Consider the following 22,575-nt stretch of genomic DNA (forward strand, 5'->3'; position numbering starts at 1 on the left):
AGATGCTCTTTGGCCACGATTACCCCACTTAAGACTGATGAGGAACTTGTTGGATGTGTAAAGGATGTGGCTAGTGCTATAATTATGTGTGCGCTGTGGAGTGAAGCAGCAGTCTCCGTAGAATTGTCTTTGTACCATTCTGGGACCCTGTCCTTAGCTCAAGCTAATAAAGTAATTTACTTTCCTCCACAGCTAATTTGTCCTGATCTCTTTGGTAATACACGAGTAATCAAGGTGAACCCGTAGATTCTAGGTGTCCTCTGCACTGCTGGCTTTGACCCTCCAGTCGGGAGGGGTCTCCAAAAGCCGGTTCTACAATCGGCGCCCAAACGTGGGGCATCTTCGGTGGTCGTCATCGAGCCTGGTGGTCGTGAGGGGTCCGTGATCGAATTCCAAGGGAGGCGCGCCACTACATCGGCTGAAAATTGTGTGATTCCTCCCTCCTAGGGGCTATCCGACTGCAGCCCCGACTGACGCCCCTGTTCCTAATTTTTGGAGATCGAGACCTTTGTGACACTTGCCGTGCGAGGAAAGGTTAATGGTCAGGTAAGAGTGGGAGTGACCCACTTCTTTGGTGAATTGTATTTGGTTTTGGGTATTGTTCGACTTTTGCAAAAGCCGAAGCCAAGGGGTAAGTACAGTCATATGCTGTAACTGTTCGATTGTACCTTTTGATGTTTGGAACCAGGATACGCATCTAGAGATGCCTGGATTTAGTCAATTTCGGAAATGGTGTTGTTGTTGTTGTGCACAGGACTCCGCATTGGAGGAATCTTGTCAGATTCATCCCTTGGGGACCCCTAATCAAGAAGTCTATGTTAAACATGGCATTGGCCCGATTGTGTTTTCCTCACTCTGGCACAAGTATACAAAGGGTAATGCTGAGTTACAATGGCCAATGCATGGTAGTTTTGAACGTCCTGTATTAGACAATCTGGAGGAGAAATTGTTTCAAAGAAAAGTTAGAACTGCGATGTTTGATTCCTTTCGGGTTTGGCGCAAGGAGTCCAAGCAGAAGGAAATCAAACTCAAAAAGAGCGAAGCTAAAACAATGCGTATGAGTGTGATTCAGAAGGCCCAGAATCATGATGATCAGAAAATAGAAGAGGGTATAGTGATACATGATAGATTACATCGAATGCAGGCAGATGGATGTTACATTACCAAGAAGGTCCCCGAAAAGGCCCGGGACAAGGAGGATGACCCTCTCATGTCTACCATGTTGGACACCCCTCCGCCTTATGCTCCCACCATGTATTCGGCCCTTGATCCCGCACAATTGGCCCTCGCTGCCTCTCCAGTTGTTGCCCCTTGCCCATGCCCTGGTTCGTCCGATTCCTCAGCCACTCGTTCCCAATGCCCCGACTGTTCAGGCCACTGTACCGGTGCAGATCCACCATTCCCCTTCCCTTGTTGCTCCTTCCACTGGTCCCATGCCTGTCCAACCCAATGTGCCTTTAAATCCCATCACAACGAATCCATTTTCTGTTGACAGTCATCCGACACCCCCAGTGCAGGGCAATTAGCAAATGCTTGGTCAGTGGTCCGTGATTATATCCCTTATGTAACTCCGCATAGACCACCCACTCCCAGACTACGTACTTTGCGCAGACAGATAGGTAATACACAGGAACAACTCGCTATCAGTCAACAGGCTCACATTTGGATGGGGAATGGCACTATGTACACCGCTCAGGATATATGGATGACCATGGATCAGTGGACGCGCATCCAACAGATTGACACTTTTTGTGATATGTGTGACATACTGACCCAAATGTGGGAAGATTTTGTAGAATCAAGTCCACCCCTCCGTCTGTCTGACCTCCGCAATAAGGTTGCGAAAGGGGACATTCAGGGACCCGCACTATGCTGCGATCTGGTCACGTTAGTAACCCTTAGGGACTCTTTACATGATGTCATGCTGAATAAGAGTTTTTCAATGAGGGAGGTACAGCCTGTTTAGAGGTACCGCGTTGCTGGCGTGGGTGACCAACTTGACATACCGGCGGGTTTTAGGCAAATGTGGGTCCATGTCCCTTGGAAAAGGTCTGATGTCCTCCAGCTTAAAAGCCAATTGCCTGACCCGCGTAAAAACCCAGCGGGTTATTACAAGGAATTGACTCAGACCCTCCAGTCTTGCGTAATGACTTTAGCAGATATCAATATGTTAATCGGACAGGTAGTACCGACTGAAGTATGGTCTAAAATACGTCATAATGATCAGGCAGAATTTGGCCACACTTGGCAACAACTTGAGGAGGTCGACAGAGCTCGAACTGGCGGTAAGAAACCTGATCCCATGATCTTGGCCCTTCCGGCCCAGATACTTACCGCCATGAAAAAGATGTTGACACCTCACCGTATGAATTGGGATAAATTAGCTGCTTGCAGGCAAAAGAAAGATGAAAGTGTCTCAGACTTTTTCACACGATTTGAAACCACGTTCACCGACTATAGTGGACAGGATATGACTTCAAAGGGGGGACAGCGACTGTTTGTGGATAAATTTGTGTCCAATTTGTTACCAGAACTTGGGACTAAGCTCAAAATGTCGGAAAGTGCCTGGCCCATTTCCACCCCGTCTGGCATTTTGACAATGACACAGTATTATGAGAATACGGAGAATGAAGAGCGAGACAAAACAGATAAGAAGACTAAAGAGCTAAGGTATTACTCCAACAGGCATACCCGACCCAGACCCAAAACAGGGGTGCCCCAAAGTTTCAACGAGTTGCTCAGAAACCTGCCCCCGTGACTCCTCACCCACCGCTGGGGTCCAATCAGTGCGCTTATTGTCGCCAGGAGGGTCATTGGCGCGATGAGTGTCCCTTATTGGTCCGGAACCACTCTGCTCCTGCTGACCGCTTCACAGGGCAACGGCCCCAGAGAGGACGAGGACGAGGTGGACTTAGAACACAGTCACTGGACAGGTGCCCCCTCATGCATGAGAATAGATTTGATGCAGCCAATAATGAAGATCACAATTATTTTACTGAGGATTATGAGCCCAAAGAAGGAACGGGGTTTCTGTCCCACTAGGATTGCCAAGGACAAGGAAAGGGACCCGTGCATATTCCTGTGGACAAGAATGGACCGTATGTTCACTCTACAACACTTGGTTCTACGGAACCATTCTTGGTCGACACTGGTGCGACCAAAAGTTCTATTGCTAGGTCTAAAGTCCCTGGGGCCCCCTTGTCTGGCGCAAATAACGTTTCTGTGGGGTTTTCTGGTACTCAAGTGTTAAGCCCCATCTCACAACCACTGGAACTAACGATAGGACCCTACACGGTTGATTCCCCTTTGGTTTTGACTTCCACATGTGGCGAACATTTGTTGGGTTTAGATCTATTGAAAACATTACATGCCACCATATACTGTTCTCCTGATGGTGTTTACATCACTATGGGCCCCCCTACCACACACCCAGTATATTTAGCCTTCTCAGATCCCCTTCCCAAGGAACTTCAAAATGTCCCTCCCACCCTTTGTCCCAAGGTGATACTGATGTAGGCCTTTTGTCCATACCCCCCTTTTCTGTTACCCTTAAGGAAAATGCTCGCCTTCCCCGACTTCCCCAATACAAAATACCCAAAGAAGGGGAAAGGGCATTACTCCAGATCATTTCTGAACTTGTTGACACGGTGTGGTTGAAGAGACAAGAGGCAATGTGTGTAACAGCCCAATTTTGCCTATCCTCAAACGCACCGACCCTTCCAAGCCCCCTGTTTATCATTTTGTCATTGATTTGCGCGAAATAAATGGAATAGTAGTTCTCCAGTTTCCTGTGGTCCCAGATATCACTGCCTTACTCACTATGGTCCCCCCGTCATCATGTTTCTTTTCTCTCATTGATTTGAAGAATGCCTTCTTTAGTATACCCGTTGATGAACAGAGTAGGGATCTTTTCAGATTCTCATTGGCAGGTCGTAGTTTCCGGTTCTGTAGAGCTCCACAAGGATATACAGAGAGCCCTTCCATTTATAGTCAGGCCCTCAAGGGCTAACTTGATTCCCTGTCCCTAGCTCAAGGTTCCGCATTACTCCAGTACGTTGATGATTTGCTCATAGCCGCAGACATCGAGGCATTATGTAAAGAAGCTGCGATGAAATTGCTCCTGCATTTGGCACAGTTCAATCACAAAGTTTCCCTCTCCAAGTTCCAATATTGTCGACATGAGGTTACCTATTTAGGTCATCTCCCGTCGAAGGAGGGACGCCGCCTCACCCCTGAACGAATACAGACTATCAGTAAAATGCCCCAACCAAAAACGCAGAAAGAGGTCCGTGCTTTCATTGGTATCACCTCCTACTGCCGCCAATGGATACCCAATCTTTCTCTACTCATTAAACCTTTGTTGGCCCTCACACTTAAAGACGTTCCCAACCCGCTTCCTTGGACAAATGAGTGTCAGCGTGCATTTGAAGAACTGAAAACCGCCTTGTGTTCGGCCCCGGTGCTAGGCACCCCTAGTTATCAGAAGCCCTTCAATCTTTTCATACATGAGCATGATGGATGCGCATTGTCAGTGTTAACACAGCGCTTCGGTGACAGACAACGCCCCTGTGCATATTTTTCTGCAGTTCTAGATCCCGTGGCACACGCATAGCCCAGTATTTTGAGGGCAGCAGCCGCAGCTGCCATATCCATTCGCCAATCTGCTGGTCTGGTTCTTGATACTACGCTTACAGTTATGGTTCCTCACGCAGTTGATACTTTATTGAATAGGACAAAAACTCAACTCCTTACTAGTGCATGTTTGTCCGGATATGAGTTGACTCTCTTAGCCAGTCATATCACCATCCGCAGCTGCACTACACTGAATCCAGCCACATTGTTATCCTTTGTTAATGGTAACACTAGTTCTGATCCGCATGATTGTGTCCTCCGGATGGAGGAAGAGACTAAAAGCCATGTAGACTTGACTGACACATCCCTCACTGATCCTGATGGTACCCTGTATGTGGATGGTTCTTGTTTAAAACTTCCTGATGGAAGCACAACTGCCGCCTATGCTATCACCACGTTACAGACAGTGGTGGAGAGTGAGAGGATACCTTACCAATCAGCACAGGCCGCTGAGTTAGTGGCGCTGATAAGAGCATGTGAACTGAGTGCCGGGATGGCCGTCAACATCTACACCGACAGCCAGTATGCTTTCGGAGTGGCCTATAATTTTGGGCGACTGTGGGCTGAGAGGGGAATTGTAACTTCTCACGGTACTAAGATACAACATGGTCAACTGGTAAGCAGACTGTTAGAAGCATTGACCCTTCCTTCCAAGATAGCTGTGGTTAAATGTAGCGCCCACAAGAAAGTAAAAGATGACATAGGAAGAGGTAATTCATTTGCTGACCAGACTGCAAAGGAAACAGCAAAAAATGGCTCCACCCGTATGTATGTAGCTGGCCCCCCAAATTGGGTACCGGAGGGAGGGATGCATGAGGACACTCTTGAAAATGTGAAGGAATTACAGGCGGAGGCAACTAGAGAGGAAAAGGCTCTCTGGGAAGAGCAAACAGGCCTATTAGATGAGAATGGCTGTTGGACGGATCTGTCTGAACAACAGCGGTGGTTGTTACCAGATGACTATGTTTTGCCAGTGGTCACTATGGCTCATGGCCCAGCTCATATTAGGGCAAAAGGTATTTGCAAATTGCTAGCTCCGCTATGGCAAAATAAGTACATCCCAAAATATGCTGAGAGGCTAGTCAGGAATTGCATGATTTGTTTGATGCATAACTCAGGTAAGGGCACACCAACACCTGCTGCGAATTGTGCGCCCCCATCTTGCCCCTTCGAGGTGCTCCAAATAGATTATATTCAGATGGAAAGATGCAACAACCTCTGATATGTCCTGGTGGTTATGTGTGCCTTTAGTAAGTGGATTGAGGCATACCCCCTTAAGGACAACACTGCTATCAGCACTGCTAAGATCCTGTTGAAGGAATTCTTTCCCAGATTCGGAAGTCACTTTACAGGAGAAATAATGAAGAAAGTGTGTGTAGGGATGGGGATCAAACAGAAGTTCCATGCCGCCAATCCCCCCCAGTCAGCGGGTCTGGTTGAACGCCACAATGGGACATTGAAATTGAAATTGGCTAAAATACAGGCTGACACAGGACTGTCTTGGCCGGACGCCCTGCCCCTTGCCCTTTTATCCACTAGAACCATGGCACATTCCCGAACCGGACTATCTCCTTATGAAATAGTGTTTGGTCGACCAACTAATGTTTGGGGAGTGCCCCACCCAAAGAAATATTCTGATATCGAATACCCATTGTTGATTGATTACTTACATTAATTGACCACTAACCTGAGTCTTATTCATCGTCAGGTACAGGACATCCTGCCACCCAAACCCGAGGGCCCTGGCCACACCATCCAGCCAGGTGATTGGGTCTTCATCCACAACTTCCAGAGGACCAAGACCCTGGAGCCGAGGTGGAAAGCGTCCCAGCAAGTGTTGTTGACTACCAGGTCTGCAGTGAAAGTGGCAGGAAGAAAGAATTGGGTACACGCGACACACTGCAAACGAGTGCCTCTACCACTGCCATACGACCAGTGGGTCAAGGAGGGCCTGGGAGACGACGAATGTGAACAAGTCCCAAGCTTTGTACCCTTCAGTGATGCTAACGTTGCCTGGGCTTCATCTGAGCGAGAGGACGGCGACATCCTGCAAGCTGCTGTTCCTCCGCGTTTGAGGCTGCGGGACACTTAACAGCCGGAACCATTGTTTCCTGATAAAACAACGCCCAAATCCACCAGGTACAACCTTCGACCCAGAAAAAAGGACTGAAGAGACAAAGGTCTCTGCCCTCTACCTCACATTGCCTGACGCTCGCTGCAGGGCTGTGATATTTGCCAGCGGATATATCCGACCGGTACCGGTGCAGCGGACCAAAGTGTGTCAATAGGACTGCTGGAATCACTGTCCGGTGAAGCAACCAACAATCACAGGTAGCAACTAGGGAAGACCGGGTGAGGCATGGCGGTGACAAAAATGAATGCTGAAAACTTAAAGGACAGGAAAATGAAGAAGAGAAAGCACATAAAGTTAATACATGGCCGGTACACGATCTGTCTACTTGTACTCATAATTATTTTACTTGTACTGGCCTGCCTCGGGTGGATAACACACGCTGCCCTTGCAGCACCTGAGTCTCCTACCTCTACAGAATCGCCTCATCAGCATGTGTCATTGCCCCCCCACGTGCAAACAAGAAGGGCAGAATTTTATAACAATACTTTAATTCAGATGTTACACCAGCACCAGCTTGTGGTGAATACAACGAACTGTTGGGTATGTGGGTTGCTGTCCCATACTGCAGGCACAGGGATGCCCCTGATTCCCACTCCCTTTTCTTGAGCCGGCTCAGCGTACGGATGGTTTACGGTATTCTTTGACGCCATCTATTTAGGTAAACCATCTACGTGATCCCCAGGGAAAAATAGTAGCAAGCAAGCATTCACCCACATTTTGGCTACAGAGTGGCCAAATATGAATAGGACTTCACCGAAAAGGATGAATATGAGAACAACCATGGGTCTTTCTATCCGCTGAGCCTCACCGGCAGTGGAGGGAGACGACGGCTGCCGCCCCTCAGGGACCTCCCTGTCTACCCACATTCTGGACGATACTGCATCGAGAGCAGTGGAACAGTATGGGTGGGGGAGAGTGACTGCTTTACACGCTCCAGCTTAATGGCTCGACTCGCACAGCTCTGGTGGCTTCGCTCAATACCTATTTTGTGTGCGGGAGCAAGGCATACACCTGGCTGCCCAAGTCCTGGGCTGGCACCTGTTATATCACTTGGTTGCTTCCCCCAACATACACAGCCGATGCAACACACCACATCCAGAAGAGAGGTGTAATTGACGCTGAAGACACAGCTGGCCAAGAATTTGGAGACTTTGCTAAAGGATTCCTCCCCTTTTGGGGCCCTATGGTCAACAGTCTCAATATTCAACACCTTACAAGAGTGGTAGAGGCCATCATCAAAGTGACTGCCGGTGCTCTCAGTAACATCACTGCTGAACTTCAAGCAGACCGCCGCATGAATTTGAAGAACCGGATGGTTCTTGACATAATCCTAGCCGACCGTGGATTGATCAGAACCAGCTGCTGAGTATATATACCTGATAATGCACCGACAGTTTATCAAGCAATCCAGAAGCTCCATAAGATTGTTTCCGAAACCCATCAGGATGAGGGTTCATGGTCCCTAACCTGGTCTCTCAGTGGGGATGAAAGATATTGATTTTCGTTGCCATCATTGCAGCAGCATTCTTTTCTTGCTGCCTCTGTGTTCAATGTATGCCCGCGATATGTGGCCTCTGTGCCACCTCTTTAACACCCAAGCCAGTAAATTCACACCACCAGAATGCCATGATGATGCTTGAGAAGGAGGTCTAGAATATGATGGACATTGACCTAGGTGATGACTGAAAGTTGCCTCTTCATGGCAAAAGGAGGGACTGTTGAACTATGCTTAAAATGGCCACTGAGACTCCATTTCGTGTTGCCATGTTCTCGGCAACCTAGTGAAGGATTGCTTTCCATGTCCCTATTAAAACTTGCTTAACTCTCCTCGCTCCTTGCGGTTGAGCCGATTCCAGAAGCTGCTTGTGTACCTCGCCCCCCTCCCGGTTGTGCCAGAGACTTAGCCACATCCTGTCCACTGTTGGTAACTCAGCCTCTTACACCAACAGCTGCACTCCGTGACCACGCCATCTGGGCGCTGAAGCAAGAGGCTGTGTACATTGTGCAATCAGAGACAGATGCTCTGTGGCCACGATTACGCCACTTAAGACTGATGAGGAAAGGGTGTGGCTAGTGCTATATTTATGTGTGCACTGCGGAGTGAAGCAGCAGTCTCCGTAGAAGTGTCTTTGTGCCATTCTGGGACCCTGTCCTTAGCTCGAGCTAATAAAGTAATTTATTTTCCTCCACAGATAAGTTGTCCTGATCTCTTTGGTAATACACGAGTAATCAAGGTGAACCCGTAGATTCTAGGTGTCCCCTGCACCGCTGGCTTTGACCCTCCAGTCGGGAGGGGTCTCTAAAAGCCGGTTCTACATATAGTAATGCACTAATTCATTTTTTTAATGATACATTTTTAAATAATAATTTCATAAACTAAATATAACTTAAAATATAATGTAAATAACAAAATAATTATAATCAAATATGTTTATCAAAATGTATACATTACTGTAAAAATGATTAACGCAAAATTAATCATATGCTATTTTGACTTATTATTTTTAATGCAACCTTATGAAAAGTATAGAACCAAATGCTGAACTTATATATAACCATGATTTCAACACTTGCGACACACAAAAAGTACCACAGCAACGAATCACAGCCGGACTGACCACATGAAGAATGAATTTACACACCAAAATTCTTTGCCTGACTTCACTATCCTGTTGAATGTATTTTTGGGTTTGCTACCTGGTTTAAGGAGGACATATTTGAGGGGAGGTATAGAGAGGATTTACAAATCAATCATTAACATCATTTGTATGTCCAGGAATGTTGTTATTTCCAGATACTGCTTCCCACTCAATGTGATCCCGGACATGCCCGCTCACTGGGAGCAGGACCTGGATTGACATACAGGAAACTCCCAACCTATCCAGCCTATGTCAACAAAATAGCTGCTCTCCATTTTATGGCCACTGGACCTTTCCAGAGGGTCTCCTGTGACAATATTGGCATCTCACGCGCAAGCCAGTCTGGATGCTTGCATCAGGTCCAACGATGCGTCAACAGAAATCGGCACCAGTGTATCGCCATGCCACAGACACTAGTGGAAAGGCAAAGGGTGGTAAGAAAAGTTTATGCTTTTGCCCACTTCCCTGGTGTACTAGCTGCCATTGACTGCACTAATGCACTAAGGTGCGGTATAGCAGATAATGAGTGATGTCTATGCCCCAAGGGACGCACGGCATCTTCCAGTAGGGGGGATAATACTGGCTAGATCTTTTCACCACTGCCGAGAACACACAATATATAAAATTTGCACATTGGAGCCTCCAAAATAACACTTGTTAGGGCATGGATTTCAATTGGAATAGAACATGGGTCTTCTTCTGTCTCTGTGTCTCCTGCTCAGAGTTCTGAAGAAGACCAGGAAAGACCATGCCCAAGTTGTCAGAGTGGCTCTGAAATGGACCAGGAAAGTGTAGTACCTTCTGGGCCTGAGCATCTGTCCTCAGCCCAGCTGCCACTCTGAAAGGACATCCTGTCTTAGCAGAAAGGTATGGTCCTTCAGCCATATCTTTGCAACCTACACTTACATGAGTGGAGAAAATGACATGAAAACATCAAAAATCTAATGAGGGAAACTGGAACTAGAAATCTGGTTTCTGGATCATCAAGAAAAAAATGCTTCTTGCAGAATGTTTAGTCTCCTTAGCCTAACAGGAGGTAACTTTTTTACCCTTAGTACAAATGGGAGCCGGTTCAGCATTTTAGAATCTCACAGGGCTCAACAGAAGGTGCTGTTCTTCTTCTGTCTTCCACTGATCCCATACTGTACTGAAGAGGGTGCCTAGAAGTGCCACATTTATACCTGGCATTAGCCCTTGGATTGTGGTAACTCCTGGTCAGCCCTTAACCAATAGGGAAAAAGATACGAGTGGTAACCCTATCCACTTTTACAGTTGTTTCAGTGTGCCCTACTGCAAACGATCCCACAGTGCCCACTCTCTGTCCAAATCCAAGATGGTAAAACCCTTCTCCCCTTTTGCACAACTTGTGTGGCTACCTCAGAGATGTAGCTAGGGAAATAAGCAACCCCTTTCCTGTTGTCATTTCAAACCAGTTTTGAGAGCAACTCCTACCCCACTGGTATTGGTGCCTGTCTGATTGGAGTAACAATGAAGGACCCTGTCCAGGTGTCAGATAACATCAGCATGTGACAAGGTGAGCCTCTTTGAAGTTATTCAAGCTCCTGTGCATAGTCCAGACTATCATCCTGTCAGAGGAACAGTTCACCTCCCAACATCCAATACCTTTTTAGAATATTCAAACCTACCAATCTCCACACTCTTCTTAATAGAGCAACTCACCTGAAGTGTGAAACTTACGGGAGATCAAAGACTCCAATCAAATAGTATATATATCACAAATGACTCAAGACCGCAACAAAACTTCCACATAATGAGATGCTTTCAAAATATTTTCCATACATTAAATCTAGCATTGCATTGGCACATTCGCACAGCTGCCTACACCACTAGGTAATATCTAGGTGGTTTCGCTATTAGTATGTCAGAAAGTACAGAGAATCCAAAAGCAATTGCCTGACACAATTTCAACTTATTGATACAGACTCATATTACAGCTGGTCTTACTTACCTACACAGGCTGCCGATAGCTAGACAGATCACCTTTACACTTGTGTGGAAAACTCACCATTTAATCCATGGGAATGAATTACTCTTCCTTCAACAAAATCCTCACCTGAAATGTCAAGGAAATCCTCTTTGTTCAAAGCTGACTCCATCACTGACTGAGCCTCAGTCCAAAATTCACATACTGTTGGGACTTATGTTTTTTACAGCCGGGAAACCTTCAGACATACGGCCTACTCACATAAAGAGCACTGGCAATCATCACCCAGTCTGGAAGATATTAAAACCGATTGCTGTTCACGTCCATATAACAACAATATACAGAATACGAGCTATATAAATTGGTTAATGGACTTCTATGATGGTGTCTATTCTCACACAGAACAAAGAAGATCTACATGACCTCCGGTCTGAAATAGGGCTGTGTACTAGCCCCAATACTTTTCAATCTCTTTATGGCAGACTTATCAGCGAGGCTGAACAGAAAGCAACTCACACGCCTGAAGCTTGGAGGCCTGCACCTTTCAAATCTGTTCTATGTGGATGATCTTGTGCTCATCAGTCAGACACTAATTGGCCTACAGCGCCTGCTCGACATAACATCCTGATATTCAGAAGTTAACAAACTTAGCATTAATCAGGAAAAAACTAAAGTCATGAGTATGAATACCCACAAAACAACGTCAACCTACCACTGGCATCTGGCAACACGCAAGTTGGAATCTATACAAGAGTACAAATACATGGGATTCATTATTGACAATAAGGGGGAACATTTCTGCTCAATGCAAAGCCATTAAAAAGAGGGGGATAGTGACAGCCATGGCACTAAGAAACTTAAAACACAAGGGGCCCGATTCACAGAACAAACTTAAGACAAAATCCTAAACTTAGTACCATTTTGCTATTCACAGAATGCACTTACTACTTCTGGTATTCACAGAATGAACTTACTACTTTTGCAATTCACAGAATAAACTTACTACTTTTGCTATTCACAGAATGGATTTAAGACTACTAACTTTACGTCCGCACTCGGGCCGGAAATTCCGGCCCGGAGGCGGAGCTTCTGGCCCGGAGGCGGGGCTTCCGGGCCAGAGGCGGAGCTTCCGTGCCGGAGGCGGAGCTTCCGGGCCGGAGGTGGGGATTCCGGCCAGTGGCAGAGATTTAAAATCTCCACCTCTGGGCCGGAAGCTCCGCCTCCGGCCCAGAAGCCCCGCCTCCGGCCCGGAAGCTCCGCCTCCGGGCCGGAATTTCCGGCCCGAATGCGGACGTAAAGTTAGTAGTCTTAAATCCATTCTGTGAATAGCAAAAGTAGTAAGTTTATTCTGTGAATTGCAAAAGTAGTAAGTTCATTCTGTGAATACCAGAAGTAGTAAGTGCATTCTGTGAATACCAAAATGGTACTAAGTTTAGGATTTTGTCTTAAGTTTGTTCTGTGAATCGGGCCCAAGATCTCTGGCACAAGCTTCTCCTAGCTGACTTGGGAAATTCAGGCAAAACTCATACCATCCATCTCCTATGGAAGTGAAGCCATGAGGGGAGGGATGCAGAAACATTGGACGTCACCATAGTAAGAGCGTTACAAATGATTTATGGGCTACCAAGATACACATCCCCCGCGAAAATGAGATTAGAGTTAGGGCTACAGAGACAAGAGCTGGCCCGTAAAGCAGCATATATTAAAAGCTGGTATAAAATTAGAAAGGGGGAGCCAGAAACACTAAATGCCTACTTATGGAAAGAACTGCAAGCTAAGGAGGCATGCCCAGCCTGAGGCTTCCTGGAAGACTCACTCGATCAATTAGACCTACGAGACCTCTAAGTGACATTGGGGACTTATGCGAGCTGAAAAAAACTAGTTAACAACATTGTCAAAAGAGAGTCCCTTATACAAGACACAGCAACCGTGTCAGAACGAGCACACGGCTGGTTCACCATGCAGACCTATATCAAAGCCTCACCTCAAACGTACCTCCATACTGGCTTCTCCAAAACCATCAAAGAGAAGTTCCTGAAATTCCGCCTAAGTATATTACCATCTGCTTACCACCTGCCGCCGTGGCTGCGCCCACCGAAGCCAGCAACCTGTCGCCTCTGCGGGGAAGGGGAGGAGGATATCCTGCACCTCCTAACTATCTGCAGGGAACTATTAAGGGAGCACCGAGTGCTACTTTTCAATTGGAAAAATATACGGTCCTGCTGACAAGCAGTGCTAGCATACTTCTCCGGCGAGGATGTCCAGTTGAGCTGCTGTTTTGTAAAATTCTTAACAGTTTTGGACACAAGAAGGTCTCTAACAATGTTGCAGCAGATGATTCGACCGAGTTATAAAGTGAAAAGCTGCCACAATCTTTGGGTTTTAACTGTACTGGAAATCCTTTTATCTGCGATTTTCGCACACAGAACTTGCACTCTATTTCTCTCTAGCTATGGGACCGGAACCACAATACCCTAGTGATGTCATTTTAAAACTTTTAGTCAACTTCTCTTCGATTTTATATGCAAAACCAAGCTGTTGTAAAATCTGATATCCTTGCTTACTTATTCGTATTTTCTTTTTTTTAAAGTAAATTATTGCAACGGTTTTAATTAATCATGCAAATAAAGTATGCTGTTTTCACACTCTCTGCAACACAACATGCTTACACACTACCACACATGTCGCACCATGTTTAAAGCATGGCTGTGATCATCAGACACCTCAATCATCCTCTCCTACACAGGGCTAGGTACACCAACAGCCTTCAAATCATGCACTCCAAAAAAGTGACAGGAACCCATGGAAATCAGAGTGCTTTTTGGACTCATCAGGGGTATGCAACTATATACAAATCCTCCAGTACAATATATTTAGGTCATATGGCACCAGACAAAGAAGTTATTTGTTCCTCCATTCCATGAATGCCGATTGTATGGAGCACACCATTGTCCTTCTATTCTTTGTAATTTTAATGTTGGGGACTTCATATCACAGTCAGTTGTAGCACAAAAAAGAGATGCTAGTGAGTCTTACACATACCATAAGATCAGTGATTCCAACACACTCAAAGGTATAGTCTGCACCACCATCCGTCATCTCAGCGATCACCTCGTAAATAGGCTTGGCGAAATCCTGCGGACTGATGCATTCAGTGGCTCCTACAGCTTTCGCCTTAGGAAACTTGTCCGTGTTGATGTCAACTGCAATGATCCTTGCAGCACCAGCCACTTGGCAACCAATAATGGCCGACAGGCCAATGCCTCCCAGACCAAAAACGACACAGGTAGAACCAGCGTGAACCTGCAATCCGAGAGAAAAAAAGGGACAGTGAATTTCAGTGAGCTCTGATGTCTAAATAATCAGGAAGGATCTGAAAAAGTTTCTATTCAGCGATATTTTGGGATATTAGTTTGACACAACACAACTCAAAAGAGCTTGACTAAATTGCACCCTCGGCCTAAATATGAATAGCATCCAGACATCCCTCTGTCTGCACCCTTTGGAAACTATGATTTAATTAACTGATGCCATCATCAAAAAAATGTTTAAAGTATACCTACTTTGTAGCATTTAAACCCTCTGAAGTGTATTCACATATAATAGGAGAATATACCTTGTTATCACGCAGTCATTTTCCCCGCAGGAATTACAACGCGGTTGTTACAATGACCGTGTTGTAATTCCGCATACCATTACCCCGCAAGTCGTACCAACGACTTGCGGAGGGGGGGCGCTGGATGTTGGAATAGTATAATTTACTATTTTCAACTCCAGTCTGTGCGGACAATAGGGAGGGTGTTGGATTTTAAATCCAACACCTTCTCCCCCCCTTCGCAAGTCGTTGTTCCGACTTGCGGAGTAATGGTATGTGGAATTACAACGCGGTTGTTGTAACGACTGCGTTGAAATTACCTGCGGGGGAAACGTTTCGTGGTAAACGTTGTTTACCATAATAGGATATCTCAAAGCCAGTCCAACTCTTTTCTTACTAATTCTTCCATAGCATTCTAGAGTTACATGTCAATGCATACCTTCCTGAGTATGAATCTTGCATATTAACTGAAGAATATTGTTGCACACTAATATCATAGACAGAATATTGAGGGAAAAAATAATACAGAAAGGTAAGTATGAATAGATTTTGTTGTAACAAACTCCACACATATGTTCCATGTCTATATATATATATATATACATATGTGTGTGTGTGTGTTTGTATATATATATATATATTCACTGAAAAAACCATAGGTTTCAGGGGTGTTATAGTTAGCTGGACTTTTCACTTGTACAAAACCATTGAAATTGCCCCGTTATAGTTAGTTCAGCTAACTATAACTCGCGCGCCTGCAATGCACTGCTGATGACGTCACATATTACATCACTCATAACATGGTCAGTGACATCACTCATGACATCACTGATGACATCTCAAATGACATCACTGATGACATCATCCAGTGAATGTGTGTTTTTCTGAAAATTAAATATGTTTTATATATGTATATCTCAAGGTCAATGGAAGAATAAATGGGTATATAAGTGTCTAAATGGATGATTTGTTTTTGAAAAATTGATTGTGCAACTGACTGATTAAGTGTATCATAGTGAATACATGGCTTAGTGAGTAATGTTTAAATATGTAAATATCTGTATCAGTCTCTCACTTTGTGTATAAGTGGCTGCATGGGTTGGTGAGTAGCTACATGGGTGTCTATATGGGTTATTAGTTGTTTTTTTGAGTATCAGTCTGAGTGTCTGCATGGTTCGGTGGGGGGTATTACGTAGTGCATAGGTGCATGAATGAGTGACTCACTCTTTGTATGTGTTGAAGACAGCATGTGTGCAGGACTGTATGGGTGGATGAGTGTGTGTATGGGTGTGTTAGTGAGTGAATGACTGTCTCAATAGTGTCTTTATGAGTAACTACATATGTTTTAAACTAGTATATGAGACTATTGGTGTATATAAGTGAGTATATGTGAGAGTGAGAGATTGAAAGAGTTCCTGTATGAATAAGTATGTGTTTCTATAAGTGATTGTTTAAAAGACTAAGTATGTGTAAGTTTCCGTAGAAGTAAGTGTGGTGGTGTGTGTATAACTGTATATGCAAATAAATGTATGTTTGATTCTTTATTAGCATGAGTGACTATGTGTGTGAGTAACTCTATGGATGAGTGGCATTGTGTAACAGGATGTATGGGTGTATGAGTACATATGATGAGTGAATACATGTATGAGTGACTGTATAGGACTGTTGGTGAATGAGTGGATGTGTATGTGGATCTTAGAATTACTGAAGAGGTTGTTGTAACTGGTATTGGTATGTCCATTGTTTTGTAAATTATTTTTGAATGTGTGTATCAAAGGTTATATTAGGGTGAGAGGAGGTCTGCCACTCTATCACAAGGATGATGTCATCAGTGATGTCATCAGTGATGTCATTTGAGATGTCATCAGTGATGTCATGAGTGATGTCACTGACCATGTCATGAGTGATGTAATATGTGACGTCATCAGCAGTGCATTGCGGGCGCACGAGTTATAGTTAGCTGAACTAACTATAACGGGGAAATTTCAATGGTCTTGTACAAGTGAAAAGTCCAGCTAACTATAACACCCCTGAAACCTATGGTTTTTCAGTGAATTTCTGAGGTTTTTTAAATGCTAATTCCTAACTATAACGTGCCTGAAACCTATGTTTTTTTCTGTGAATTTCAAAGGTTTTTTAAATGCTAATTTCTAACTATGCCTACAGAGATAGGACATGTGAAGAAAGAAGAAAAAATGCACAGAAAGAAAAAAAAGAAGTGCAGAAAGAAGCAACAGAAGTCCTCAAAGACGAAGAAAAGTGCAGGAAGAAGGATAACGTGCAGAAAAAACAAAAAGAAGAGCAGAATAAAGCCTTGTTGCAAAATCATCCTGTACCCTCAACTTTTTCAGACGGATACTGGTGGTAACTGAGTCTGACTAACCAGTCCTAGAGCCAGTGCTATGTTAAAAGACACTTAGAATACAGTGAAAACACATACATACACTAGGGAACATTATGCGTTGGGGTCCCCCTGTGATTAGCATGACCTCCTCTGTAAGCCCCTAGTATATAATAGGGCTGGGGGATTAAAACTACCTCTTAAAACAGGCCACAGGACGTTTTTGCACACGTTAACTCAGGCCCCGTCCCCTCCCTTCACCACTGTGTAAACACGCCCTGTGTCCGTTTTTAGTTGGGAGATTAAGTTCATTTGAATCCTGAGGGTCCCTAGGGTCCAACTAGCCCACTAGGTACCTCCAGTAAGTGCCACAGAGCTGCGTTGCAGAGAGGTGTAAAAAGTGGCACTGCCTGGACCACCTCTCTGCAATGCAGCTCAGTGGCGCTTACTGGAAGCACTTGGTGGGCTAGTTAGCCCCCAGGGGCCCTCAGTATTGAAGGAAAATTATATCCCCAATTTAAAACGTGCCATAGTGCGTGTTTGCACACGTCACCTCAGGCCCCATCCCCTCCCTTCACCACTGTGTAAACGCGCCCTGTGGCTGTTCTAAGTTGAGAGATTGGGTCCCCTTGAATCCTAAGGGTCCCTAGGGTCAAACTAGACCACTAGGTACCTCCAGTAAGCGCCACAGAGCTGCGTTGCAGAGTGGTGTAAAAAGGGGCTTGGCCTCAGAACACCTGTCTGCAGCGCAGCTCCCTGGTACATACTGGAGATGCCTGTTGGGCTAGTTGGCCCTCAGGGACCCTCAGTATTGAAGAGGAATTAATTCCCCAACTTACAACTCACCAGGGGGCGCGTTTGCAGAGTGCTGCAAGGAGGGGGCGTGGCCTCCGGCACGATGCCAGTCTTTTATTTATTTTAATTTTTTAAGAAGGGGGGCTGTGTGGTTCCCCTTCTTATTCTAATTTATTGGCCCTGATGACCCCATCCCCCAGGGCCTGTCTCCTAATTATATTTTTTTGACCCCAATCCCCAGGGCCGGCCACTGTTTTTTATTATTTTAAAAAAATATATATTTATAGACACACCTAGGACATGCTGGACAAACCGTACATACCTATCACCATGACGATTTGCGTGATATTCATTAAAAGGCGACTATGCATACAATGAATCCACGTGGAATGTATTTACACCACTAGTGAAGCTCTGACATGTCTGATGCCCTACCGTGCCTAATCCCGGTAGACACCCTTGTCGTTTATTTATACAAACATGGGTAGCTATTGACGGGCACATTTAATACACATGCACACCAAGCCATTCAAAGGGGATTCGACAAAATTAGACCAAAACTATGCAAGAAACCCCCCTCACGGTTAATAAAACACACATCCACTGCCGGATGTGTAATACTTTTTATTTTACTCTCTGGAAAGGGGACGAACATCACTTGAGAGTCACAGCGCGCTCCTGGCAGAGCCCAATGCTGTGTTACACCCACCATTTCCTGCTGAGTGCCCCACACCTCTGTGTTGTATTCCACTAGCTAGTGCATATGCTATGACACTCTCTAGCCCACGTGCACTGTAACACCACCCCGTGAATATGTCATGCCACACTTGTCTTCGCACGGGTTATATTGCCCCATCTAACGTGCCTTCCTCGATGCCTATGTTATAACGCACAGTGCTATGCCATACATATTACAATCTGGGATCTATATCTTTGTCACAGTGCATATGCAACGTTACACTCCCCAGCACATATTTTATATTACAACTTTAGAGACTAGTTAGGTTACACAACACTGCCCTGTGCATATTACACTCCAAGGCGCATATCGCATAGCACGAACTGGTGCCTGTGCTATCTCGCGCTCTCCAATTAATCTGTCATTGCGCACAATGTATTGCATATTATATTTCACGCCCGGGTCATCTTATATCACACTTTTTGGTGCATAGTTTATACCATACACTATATCTAGTTTTCATTTTCAATCGTGCTCTCAGGACTATGTTCTATATAACACTGTGTTCACCTACCCTTTTCACGGGCATTACATTTTGCGATAGGGGGTGAAGGGTCAGGGGGTGTTTCTGCCAAGTGAGCCCGGAGTCACAGTCACAAACGTCCTCTTCTTCCTGAATAAAAGTGAGATTATGCTGCATACTTGTTCATATTTTAATTAGTTCGCACAGACACACGTTTTAAAAACAATAAGTTCCTAATACCCGCCTTCTCTGAACAGTTAGCTTGCTGCCCCATCCCCCTCCTCCCTATCCTCTGTTGTGTGAATCCATGGACTAGCCTCCTCCCTTCTGCCATGCATGGTCTGATGTGCTGCCACTGCCCTGAATTTAGAATGATGTACCAGTCCACTCCTCCTGCCCTCCATTGCCCAATTCTATGCCCCATCATTGACCTCCTGCTTAAACTCTGTGCTTAGCTTGCTGCCCCTATTCTCCTTCCCCCTGCCCTCCGATGTCTTTGTGTATGCCCCTGCTCCATCCTTTTTGCCCACCATGTTCCATGGACCTGCCACTCCTATCTACTCTGAGTGTTCTGTTGAGCTGCCACTCCCCTCCCACCTGCCTAGCATTGTCAGATGACTGTAACCTGTCCCTGCCACCTCCACCCTGCCTGTCCACATGCCATGCCCCTATCCTCTTCCTCCAGTCCTACATGGTCCATTGTACTGCCACACCCTTCTGCCCTCCCTGGTCTGTTGTGCTGCAACTGCTCCTCCTGCCTGCCCCGTGCGGTCTGTTGTGAGGCCCCTTCCCCTGAACTTTCTTGTCTGTGCACAGGTCCTGACCCTCCCTTCTATCCTCCATCGTCCTTTGTGTATGCCCCTGCACCCTCCTTCTTGCCCATCATAGCCATTGTGCTACCACTAACCCCCCCCCCTTGCCATGCATGGTCTTCTGTGCTGCCATGGCCCCTTCCACCTTCCCTGTGTGGTCAGTTAGCTGCCCCTGAACCCCTCCCACCTTCCCTCCATGGTCTGTGTGTATGCCATCACAGTCTCACTGTTGCTCTTCATGGTGTGTCTTGCTTCTAGTGCCCATCCTGCCTGACCTCCATGGCTATCTTGCTGCTCCTGCCCTGCCCCCTTGCCCCCAGCCCTCTGTTTACATGTGCAGACCCCTACTCCCTCCCTCCTGGCTTGTCTGTTCCACTGTAATGCCCCTGATCCATCCCTCCTGCCCTTTATGGTCTGTTATGCTGCAGCTTTCTCTCCTGTCTGTCCATTATGGTCCTGCCTCTTGCCCCTCTGTTCTCTGTTGTCCATGTGCATGGTCCTGTCCCCTCCCTCTTGCTTTCTATGGATTGTTGTGCTGCACTCCCGTCCCGCATGCCCTGTGTGGTGTATTGTGCTGCTGCAAACCCTGATGCCTGCCCTGCAGGGTCAGTTTGGTGCACCTCTCCATGTCCCTCCTGTCCTCTGTTATCCAAGTCCATGTCCCTACCCCATTTCTTTCCATGATCCAATGTACCATACTTGCGAACATTTTGAACTTGGTAAGAGGGAGATTTTGAAAAACAACTGGGGTATTGATTTTCCCCTTTGAGTTACATTGAAAAAGAGGAGATTGTAGACAGAAGACAGATAAAATAAAGCCCATTTGAGCTTAAAAACATTGGCCGTTTCCTGGCTGAATCGGGTCTGTTGGCATGTATGGTTGTACTACCATTGCCTCTTCCTTCTGCCCACAATGGTCTATTACATTGCCACAGCCTCTCTTGCAAGTCCTGTATTGTTGGTTTGTTGCCCCTGCCCCCCTTTCCACTGCCCTCCATAGTCTGTTGTGCTGCCACGGCCCTTCCTGCCTGCTCAGTGTGGTTAAATTGTTGCCTTTGCACCCTCCTACCTGCCTTCAATTTTCAGAGTCCGTGCCCCTGGCCTCTGCCTCTCAACAGTATCCTAATGAACAACTAGATTGCTAACATTCTATATTTATTACAAAAGTGTGGAACGCCTGACGTCATCTTGATGTAATCAAAACTGTAATACCTAGAGCCTTTCCTTTAGAAATTACATATATGAGAGGGTCTTATTGGCATCAAAATTATGGTTAGTGCTCTAAAAGACTTAAATAAGGACATATTTTCTGAGTTTTCAAATAGCGAGAAAGCACTTTTAAATTATTTGTTACCTTTATGTTTTTTTATCCAGTTGACCACTTGATTAAATGTTGCACTTAGGGGAGAGGATGTGGTGCTACTTCCAGAACTGCAGACTTTGCAACTGGGGAACCAGGTTGGAGTTTCTGCTTCAGCTCGACATTCTGTGATTCTGGTCAAATCACTTAGTCTCCCCATGTCTACAACCAAAATGAATTTGTTCTTGTGTGATGTAACCAATGCTCATGTAAAGCACTCCAATACCTGACAAGTCTGCACTATATAACACTGCAAAAACACAAAATAATAAGTGTTTTGCACACTTCTGTCATTGGGCTATATTTGGGCTACATCTGGGTGATTTTGGGCTACATTTGGGCTCTTTTGTCTCCAGTGGCCATCCTGGGAGATTTATTTGTTATGAAGTTTCCTAATTTCCTCATGTACTGCAGTCTCCTCAGTAGGAAATGCTTTCATTGTTTTACTTTGATTCCATCATGAAGGTATTCAGATATGTTACACATTTGCCATAAATTCTGAATGTTAGCACTCTAGTTGCTCATTAGATCACTGTAGTAAAACTACTGTTCACCATGGAAGTCTGCTCCTGGTATTAAAAGTGCATGTTTCAGTCTGCATGTCAGAATTTTTTAATGAAATAGAAGAGGATTTGAGAAGTCACTCAAAATGTGCCCTCATTTTCTTTCTTCAGCATTAATCATAATTTCTATGGCAAAATGAACCCCCTCATTGTGTTCCTTTTTAAATTAAATGTTTTAAGTGTTACCAGTTTATTCCAATCAAGATGGCTTCAGGTGTGCCATACTTTTGTCATAATGAAGACAGTAAGCGCTCTAGTTGTTTTTAAGAACACTCTGGGACATTCTGTCATTGGGCTATACTTGGGCTGCATCTGGGTGATATTTGGGCTACATTTGGGCTCTTTTGTCTCTGGTGGCCATCTTGGCAGACTTATTTGTTATGAAGTTTCCTAATTTCCTCATTTACTGCAGTCTCCTCAGTAGGAAATACTTTCAGTTTTTTACTTTGATTCCAAAGGCATTCAGATGTGTCACACATTTGCCATAAATTCAGAATGTTTGCACTCTAGTTGCTCATTAGATCACTGTAGTAAAGCTACTGCTCACCAGGGAAAAC

General features: G+C 45.3%; 1 protein-coding gene across 1 annotated transcript in view; it reads right to left on the reverse strand.

Moving 5' to 3' along the window:
• LOC146866268 (alcohol dehydrogenase 1-like) overlaps positions 1-22,575 on the reverse strand; it is a 355,353-nt gene that overhangs the window by 93,713 nt on the left and 239,065 nt on the right. The window contains exon 6 of the mRNA XM_085635163.1: positions 14,393-14,653. Coding sequence (XP_085491289.1) covers positions 14,393-14,653 — 261 coding nt within the window. The remainder of the gene's footprint in view (positions 1-14,392; positions 14,654-22,575) is intronic.

This window comes from Triturus cristatus, chromosome 2_1 (genome assembly GCF_964204655.1).
Source record: "Triturus cristatus chromosome 2_1, aTriCri1.1, whole genome shotgun sequence".
NCBI lineage: Eukaryota > Metazoa > Chordata > Amphibia > Caudata > Salamandridae > Triturus > Triturus cristatus.